This window comes from Convolutriloba macropyga, chromosome 13 (genome assembly GCF_964194025.1).
Source record: "Convolutriloba macropyga chromosome 13, txConMacr16.3, whole genome shotgun sequence".
Lineage (NCBI taxonomy): Eukaryota > Metazoa > Xenacoelomorpha > Acoela > Convolutidae > Convolutriloba > Convolutriloba macropyga.
In genome coordinates this window covers 7,585,275-7,594,769 of record NC_134480.1, presented here as the reverse complement: position 1 = coordinate 7,594,769, position 9,495 = coordinate 7,585,275, and the positions used below count along the sequence as shown (strand labels likewise).

General features: G+C 36.8%; 1 protein-coding gene across 1 annotated transcript; it reads left to right on the top strand.

The window, feature by feature from the left end:
* Window positions 1–4,258, top strand: LOC142352058 (uncharacterized). The gene is made up of 2 exons (XM_075404412.1): window positions 1–948; window positions 2,271–4,258. The coding sequence occupies exons 1-2, from the start codon at window positions 78–80 to the stop codon at window positions 4,151–4,153; spliced, it is 2,754 nt and encodes a 917-aa protein (XP_075260527.1). The 5' UTR covers window positions 1–77; the 3' UTR covers window positions 4,154–4,258.
* Window positions 4,259–9,495: the final 5,237 nt, after the last annotated feature.

Below are 9,495 nucleotides of genomic sequence, written 5' to 3'. Positions count from 1 at the left end.
CAACATGGCTGAATAAACAAATTAGTTCTACTTGATAGTTACACAACGCGGTAATTACATCAGGAAGGTTGAAAAAAATGTCTGCCGAGAGTGAGTTACCAAAAAGAGCCCGCTGTTTCTTCGACATCACAATTAGCAATGTAGAAGTTGGCCGCATTGTTTTCGAGCTATTTTTGGATGTCTGTCCAATAACATGCGAGAATTTCAGGGCCCTCTGTACGGGCGAAAAGGGTAACACGGTTGATGGCAAAAAACCCTTACATTATGCTGGTTGTCGGTTCCATAGAATCGTGAAAGGTTTCATGATCCAAAGTGGAGATTTCACCCTAGGAAATGGAAAAGGCGGACAATCAATTTATGGATCAACGTTTGCTGATGAGAATTTCAAGTTGAAACATGATGAAGAGTTTTTGCTGTCCATGGCGAATAAAGGCCCCAATACGAATGGGTCTCAGTTTTTCATTACCACTGTTAAATGTCCACACTTGGACAATAAGCACACAGTTTTCGGAAAAGTAGTTTCTGGTCAGGAAATTGTCAAGTTGATTGAAAACCAACCTGTTAGCGACGAGGGCCACAAACCAAAAGCTGAGATTGTTATTGAAAAGAGTGGCGAATTGGTACTTCAGAAACGGAAGAAACCGAAAAAGGAAAAGAAAGCGAAAAAGGAAAGTAAAAAGAAAAAGAAGACAAAAAAGAAGGAAAAAGAAGCGGAGGGTAAAGAAGCTGGAAGCGATAAAGAGGGAAGCTCCTCCGATAATGAGGAATCGTCTAGTAAGAAGGAACCCGATACCAGCAGGGAAGAATCCAGGATAGCCGACCGATCTGGGGACGGAGTTGCGAATGAAGACAACAAAGATATTGACGGAGAAAAGAGGGAGAACGAAGCAGATGATCAAGATGAAATAGGGGATGAAAATGACGACGACGAAGATGTGCTTGATATTGGTTTGTTATTAGCATTCACTCGTTAACAAAAGTAAATGTTCAAATAGCAAAATTACATATAAATCTGCCTGTTTTTGAAAGAGTATTTTCAGTGCCACTCCCTCTTTCCTTCAATTCTGTTCAAATAAACTACACATCGAGAAAATTTAATTTAATTACTATGTGAGTTTGCTATTTGAACGTTTGCTTTTGTGAACGGTTAACGAGTGTATAATTGAAGGGTTCATTTTTGGTACCTGCGCATATTACTCCAATCTGTAATCAAAGTTCTAAAACCATTTTTGCACCATTGATTGTTTACACACCATTTGTTTTGCCTACCAACGAGTTTGAAAAAATAAGCATTGTTAACTTAGCAGATAACCGATCTAAAGTTGATGAGCTCCATCCGTTTTTCACAAAACCGAAGTAGTCACATATGTGATGTTTTCACGTTTGTTCGATTATGATTGAGTTTAGGCTTACGTTTTGTGTGGGAGAGAGAAAAATGATGTGATTAAATAAATGGTGATTTCGCGCCGTATTTACTGTAAAACTAATTTACTGTAAAACTTATTTGCTGTAAAATTTGGATGGAGTTCAATAAAATTATATCGGGTTGTCTGGTAAGTCTCCGATGTGTATTTTCCCTACTTATAGGCAGTCAAGACGGTGTAAAAGCAATCTTCGAAATTTGATTGCATGTTGGTGTAATATTACGTCACAAACTGTATTTTTACTTCTTAAACTTAGAGGTTGCCACCTGACTTGTGACGTTCAGTATTACTTTTTGAAGAAAAAACAAGTTTCGGGTAATATTGCACCAATTTGGGATCAGTGTTTTGAAACATCATGATCGCCTACATTATTGGTCTTGCTTTCCTATTAAAGTAAGGTTATAAGCTATTATATATGATTCAATATTCGATGTGTTAATGAAACCTTCGTGGCTTACGGTGAACTGATAACAGATCAGACCAGCAGAAAATAATATAATTGCAAAGTGAAGTTTTTGCGCTGTTGACTAAAACAGTTTGCTTCTCGGAGAAACTGTTCAATTTTGATGTTACTAGTCAATGTTTGGCAGCAATTAAATTCAAGTTTCAGTTGTTTCTCAATTGCAGCTTTCGTAACAGTTTTTTAAACGTAACATTTACTGAAAGATTTCTCTTTTTTTTTTTAAATTTCAAATAAGTATATTTCAAAGAACTGATTTTTAATATTATAAGAATGGTGCGAAATAATTCGTATAGTAAATAGATATAGCTCGGCGTTGTTAAAACTTTTGATAAGAATTAACATCCTCACTAGCAATAAAAAAATCGAAACTTTGAATTGTTTAGGCGTGTCGAAACCGGAGCAAATGGCATTACAAGAAACTATTGATGACGAGCAACCTTCCTCTTCGAAAAAACTTCCAGATATTATTTCATCCCACAATTCTGATGAACCCAGTTCTAGAACCAATGACAACAAAGAACCAGATAATACCCAGCCTGAGGTTGCCGAACCAACGGAATATTTTTGTTCAATAGACCCGGAAGAAATTCCTCCGGTTCCGGAAAAGAAATTTTTAACAAGGGTAAAACCAGAAGATGATATGAAAGACAAAGACAAGGATGCTGTTGATGAAAACGCGGAAAATGTTAGATCTTTAAGCAGGCCAGCAGATAAAGATTCAAACGAATCCAAGAAAAGAGGGAAAGAAGGTGAATGGCGAATCGGACCCGATGGAATGAAAATCAAAGGTCGCGGTATGATGCGGTTCGATCCCCGCATGAGCCGGGAACGAAGTGTCACACCACCCCATTGGAGGAATACTCACTATTACAACAACCCTAAAAGGGCGCCACAAGAGCGTAGAGAGTACGGTCGACACGACGAAAATCCAGAAAGACGTCACGACCGAGCTGAACGTGGAGGTGGTTCCAAAGATGAAAGTCGAGATCGTTTATCGGCGTTTGCGAGGTTAGAGAAGTTCAGAAAAGCGGAACGCGATGCAGCTAGAGAGGATGGTCCCCGACAGAGAAATTATGCTTTTGATAAATTCTACCGACAAAAAGAAGAAGAAAGACTGGAGTTATTGAAAACTCGGCCCAGAAAACGATCGAAAGGAAGAGAAGAAACAGAAGACCAAAGTACAGGAACTAGTGATCAATTCCAGCGCTCAACAATGCCACCTGAAGTCGAGGAAAAAGTGATGAAAACGTTAAGCGAACGAATTGCTGCTGAAATGATGAACAGTCGAGTTTCCGGTGACTATCATCCGAAAAATCGCGGATACAGTTCCAGAGATCCAATTCCATTCAGACCCAGATCACCAAAAAAGGTTAAAAATGAGTCAGGAGGAGGTCCAGAAACCAGGATTGACGATGAAATAGAAGACGGACAGTTAGTTCCAGGGAGCAAGGAGGAATCGCAACGTCACAGGAGGTCACGAGAGAATCGGGACGACGACCGTGGCACCAGGAAACGTGGCAATAGAGATCGGACAGGAAAATCACCAGAGCAAAATTCTCCTAAAAAGAAGGAAAAGACAAATTCTAACCCAGCTAACGAAGACGAAATATCGTGGCGTATTCAGAAAAGCATTTCTGAAAGGTTCAAAGCTATCGCCAATTACTCAGACGTCCCTGTTGCTAATTCCAAAAGTCAAAATTCTGCAGGAACGAAACCGAGACGGGAAATAGATCATGGTGCGTCTAAAAATTCCGCTCGCAAGGGTACAGATCGCAGTTTTGATAGAAACAACCGTTCTCGAAGCAGAGATAAAAAGGCAAAAAATAAAAATTCTCCAATCAGAGACAGTAAGCGTGAAAAATCAACAGAAAAAGAGCAATCAAAAACGACAGGTAAAGCTGAAAAGAAACCTGAACGTAAAGTTGACCCCCCTAAGGAAGCCCCTAAGAGATCTCGAAAATCCAACAGCCGAGAACGAAAAGTAGAACGTGCAAATAAAAGCAAAAGTCGTAGTAAAGAAAAAGGCACGAAAAGCAAAGATAGCCAAAGTCCTGTGAAACGTCGCAATAGATCTCGGAGCAGGAGTGCGGAAAAGAACAATCGCGAAAAATCTAGTCGAGATGCCAAATCAAAACGTAGTCGTTCCAGAGACAGAGGTGCTCGAAAAACTTCTCCCCAGCGAAAGGCGCGACCCGAGAAGTCCAGTCGAAAGCGAGAAAAAAGCTCAAGTGTCGAAGACTTATTCAATTTATCGGCATTGGTTTAAAACTTAAACAATATTTTGTTGATATTTTGTCGTTCGTTTTGTTGATTATTCTGAAAAATATTGGTTTATTTGTAGAAATTGATACAGAATAAGTTGGTGTTATCATTTTTATTAGCCGAGCCACTCAAGCGCCTATTTATTACGTGCTTAGGTTTTTACAATTACGCTTTATCTGGCGTTATGGTTTTCTCTTTTTACAACTTGACGAGAAGTAATGGTGATCTATTTTTAAATCAGTGATCAGGATATAAAGTCAAATGCCGCACCTGAGAAGCATTCAACATTTTAATTGCTCTCAAACGAAGTTTGTAGCAATTATATTAGTCCTGTTTTTTATGCCCTTTTTTATGCGATTTTTCGCTTGACCAATTTTTCGTCTGACGCATTTGACTTTTCGTCCTCAAAATCGGGATAAACAGGTAGCGCCCAGCGGGCAATAAATGCACTTAGAGCCTTTCAGCTCACTAGTCTTCAAGCATGCGATTGACAGAATATGTTTTGGAGACTTATACTTATGGTGTGAGGGGCGGTTCTTGCCCCACGCTGAGCTCACTTACGCGCCTTCAATTAAGCGAAAGCTAGCCTCACTAAACCGTGACTCAGTTTTGAATTGTATTGGGGTGCTGTCTTTTTTTGAAGATGTGTTTAAAGATGGTCAGGCCGAAACAGGAAGTGGAGCGAAAACAACATTGACTGATTTTTTGGTTTTTCAATTTTGTACCGGTTTTTGCTGGTTAATGTTATGATTTATTTTTTTAGTCGATGAAAATTGTTTGCAGTGCAGGCCAGGACTTCTCCTGCTTTGTTTTTTTGCTTCGCCGAAAAAAATGTTTTGTTTTTTTTTAATTCACAGCTTGTTCAACAATTTGTGTGAAATGTTTTCTTTTTGTCTAGGCTAGTTTTATTCTTCGCTCATTTTTCTCGAAGCGTGTTTTAACAGCAGTTGTCCCGCAAAGCAATTTGAAATGAACGGGGCCATTAAAAGGAAAGAAAGAAACAAGATAAACTCATATGCTCAATTATGAGATATCCGCTGCTAGAACTTTGTTCTTATGTTTTAGTTGCCATTAGTAATGCATATTGGTATTGATACTATTTCATGTATCTTGTCACAGCATGAGTGTGTCCAACTACGAGATGACATCAAAAAATTTGCTCTTTAAACGTTTGTTCATTTTTTTCTCTGTTCTTTCAATCCGAGTCGGACTTATTGGAATCAATAGCGGCTGTTTTCTGGCAATCTGCCGCGTATGTTTTTTGAGGTTTTTAATTGCTCTTTAATGAAGTTTGTAGCAATTATGAACAATATTTTGTTGATTTTTTGTCGTTTTGTTGATTATTCTAATATATATGTGTGCAACACCCACAAACCTCCCACCCCCAAACACCTGCCTCCCCTTCGAGCTTCCCCACCAACACTGCCTTCTTTACACAGCCCTCCAGTCATCTACAGACCTCCCCACGCCCCCTCCAACATGCTTCCATCCATCTTTAGTTCCACCTAACGACCCAACTTTTTGACTCATTCTATGCTACTCTTTTTTCATTCCCAGCAGCTGCATCTACAACAGCTCCATCGCCTACTCACCTACCGTCCTCATGCCATTTCATTGAGACTGATGTGTGAAAATTGGCTGCTTTTTCGAAAAGATTCCAGAGCAATATTATGCAAATGTTATTTTTTTGACGGTCATTAAGTCATTTTGAATTAAAGTTGAATTAAGGTTGTCAAAGTTCATCAGAGTGTTTGCTAGCTGACATTGGTATTGAGCTGATTAGCTATCAGATTAGAAGCTGAATTAAGTATATTTTTAGAATCTAACTGAAACTGCACGCCAAATTAGAACACTCTTTGACACTTAGAAAAAAAACGGGTAAAATTTGGAATTTTGACTTTATTTTGAAAATTGCTTTCTCTGTTTGAAAATTAAGCTTTAATTTAGAGTACTCAATATGTTTACTAGCTAGCAATCTCTGGTTTTGTGTTAGGTTAATAAATAGGTCTTTATGTGACGTTTGGATCCCATAACAGTCCGTCTTCAACCCAGACTACTAGCCTAAACCTCTCTAACCTATCTAACCCAAAGCTATCCCTCCATAAATAATAATAAATTAGTTCTCGAGTTTATTCCATTGCTTGCATTTATAAATTTACAAACAACAAAACAAAACCCGAAAGGACATCAAAAGGTCACTAGACCTGTCAAGTGATGCCTTTTAATTCTTCTCAAAGTCTACTTATTTGTTAATTCGAACCCTCTCAAACCACATTTTGCACTGGTAATACCATTTTCCAATCAAACTTAAAAACCCTAAGAAAATGTTTAATAAGAAGACCAATTTCATTAAAAAAAATGCAGTTCGCTTTATTCCTTACCTAAAAGGTTAACAAAAAATCTGTTTTCTATAATAAATGAGTCTCTAAAACTGTAAAAAGTTTGCTAAATCCTGTGCACTGAATGAGCATAGTTTTTGAACAATACTTTCATCCATTTTAGTTAAAACATTATATAATTGTCTTAATCTATTTATGAGTGACTTGTTTCTTTGCTTCGTTTGCAAAAATTTTGTTTTGACCAGATGAGTTCATTCATTTATTTGGATATTCTCTTCAATTAATTCAGGAAATGAGTTATTTAATAATTTGCTTGGATGTTCATGGCGGAGAACTCTTGACAGTAATTTTATTAGTTCATATATGTGTAACTCTTTAACAGAAAACAACTTGAGTTTACATCTTAGTTCGTCAATGCTTTGGAATCTCTTAGCTGAAAATAACAGACGAAAAATTCTGCTTTGCCGCCACTCTAACTTTCGAAGATCGCTTTTATTGGCCACTCCATACAACAAAACCCCGTACTGTAATACTGGTTGAACGTAAACTTTGTATAATCGGACTAGTATGTGTCTTTTAAAAAAAAATTTTATACTGATAGATGGCAGTTTTTAATGAATTCATCCGACGAATTATTTTCTCAATGTATGATTTGAAGCTCAGTTTACTATCTATGTATACACCGAAGTACTTTTTGTGGTCGACAAATTCGATATTGTAATCATGAACTTTTATTTCAGGTGTCTCATTAGTAGCACCAAAACTTATAGCCTTGCGTTTATCTCTGTTTATTGCTAACTTATTTGATTCCATCCAAACTGACACATTTTCTATTGTATCATTAATTCCATCATCCACCTTTCCCTAAATATTTATCATCAGCAAACATACTTACATTACAGTTTGTACAAAAAGCAGGCAGATCGTTTACGTAAATCAAGAACAGAAGTGGCCCTAAAACAGAACCCTGTAGTACACCGCATGAAATGCTTTCAAAGGATGATTGCTGCTTGCTAACTGAAACACATTGTTGTCTGTTGGTCAAATATGAATTAAGAATGTCATAATTTTTCCCCATCAAACCATACTCAAAACATTTTTGGAGCAAAATTTCACGACTCAGTATCAAAAGCTTTCGATAAATCAATAAATACTCTATAGTAACTCTTTCGAACACAAAGAAATTCTTATTGTTTCAACAACCTCCGACACAGCATCAATTGTGTTTTTGTTTGCCTGATATCCAAACTGTGCCTTGTTTATTACTGAGTACTTGGACAAAAAGGAAATGAGCCTTTTCTGTTGACATTTCTCAACAGTTTTTGAAATAACTGGGAGCAGTGATATTGGTCTAAAATTACCGAACTCATTTACTTTACCATTTTTATACAGAGGTATAACATTGGCAATTTTCATGTAGATCAGAGGAAGTTTTTTTTGGGCATTGGCTTGATAATGTCGAAAACTTCTTTAGCTGTGACGTTAGTTAAGAACATGGAATTTTCTAACTTTCTGACCCGGCTTAGATCTGACGGCAGAATACAACTTTCAGATAGTTTCTTTCCTATTTCAACAAAATACTTATTGATTTCATCAGCATTGAGATTGTCAATATTTTTTTTCGTTCCCTTAATATCGTCTGTTATTGAAAATAAACTTTTATTTTTGTTTGCCTTCAATTTTTTGTTCGTAAAACTCTAATTTTTGCTTTTTTGTTCGGTTTTTAAACGATTATGCAGATTATTATTTTTTTCTCTATTTTCGGCAGACTGTTCGTTCTTCAATCTTTGGTAGGCTTCAAGCTTTTTAAGACTGAGATTTTTGATCTCGTTATTCAACCAAGGCTTTTGAACCTGTTTGAATTTTCCGTTAGTGTGCTTTTTGAACTGTTGCAAGGGTACATGACGATCCAAGTCCTCGTTTATCACCCTCGTTAAATCAGTAAAACTGAAATCTACATCAGAAGATAGATATAGTTTATTTCTCGTTCCCAGTTTTTTTGCAATACTGTAATTCAAATCTAACCTGAGTTCCTTATTTTGAAGTTTTTTAGGGGCCTATAAAAAGATTTTTTGTTTGGTTTTTCCGGATCAATCCTTGTTTCCCTGCAGCTCAATTCAACTCCTCTGTGGTCAGAGATCATTGTATCCCTCACATCTACGGAGGCTTCAAAATTCGCGAAACTATCAATGCATGTTGCCGTACAAGAAGTGATTTATGTCGGTTCTGATCTATTCTTTATTTGCAGTCCTGTACAAGAGAAGAAATGCAAAACCTTATCAATTTTGTTCGTTTGTTCAATCGCATTTAAATTGAAATCACCACAAAAAACTTCACTCTCCGGTTTGATAGTGAACTTATCAAGGTGCTCTTGACAAACGTTTGTATACTCATCTATACCATAATTTGGAGTTTTATAACCAACAGTTATCACTTTTTCATTTTGATATCCTAACAACGCAACTGTCAATAATTGTACGTGTTCATTGTTTGTTATTGCTTTAATCTGAACTTTGATGCCTTTCCGAATGAAACATCCTACACCTCAACCTCTTTTTTTCTGTCACTCCTCAACAACTGGCCATATCCATCCAACTGGTAAGCGTTTTGGAAAGTATACTGGTTGCACCAGTTTTCTTTTAATGCAATCACATCAGCTTTTGCTTTCTCTTGGTTTATAAATTGATCTAGTTCATTAAAATTTCTATGAATTGATCTTAAATTTTGAAGTAATATTCTAAGTCATATGTCCAAGAAGTATTCTGACAAAATTGCAGCCGTAAACCATTGTTTTTTCTGTCTTTTTTCTGTCTTTTTTCGATTCAGTTTTTCCTGCTGCCGCGGAATCGCAGTGCAGAACAGAAAAAAGCATTTATTGAGTCAAATGTTTGTTGTTGAAAAAAGAATAAACAAGTTTAGAGGATTATCAGAGGACTTAAAAGAGACTGAAGCCGCGGAAATCGTTGTACTTCAGACTAAATTATTTTCTGAGCCAAAGTTCTATTAG

What these genes read in the sequence shown, in the direction of transcription:
- LOC142352058 (XM_075404412.1), top strand. Translation starts at nt 78, where the DNA reads ATGTCTGCCGAGAGTGAGTTACCAAAAAGAGCCCGCTGTTTCTTCGAC. An exon ending in CGAAGATGTGCTTGATATTG is followed by an intron (nt 949 to 2,270) that starts GTTTGTTATTAG and finishes TGAATTGTTTAG; the next exon opens with GCGTGTCGAAACCGGAGCAA.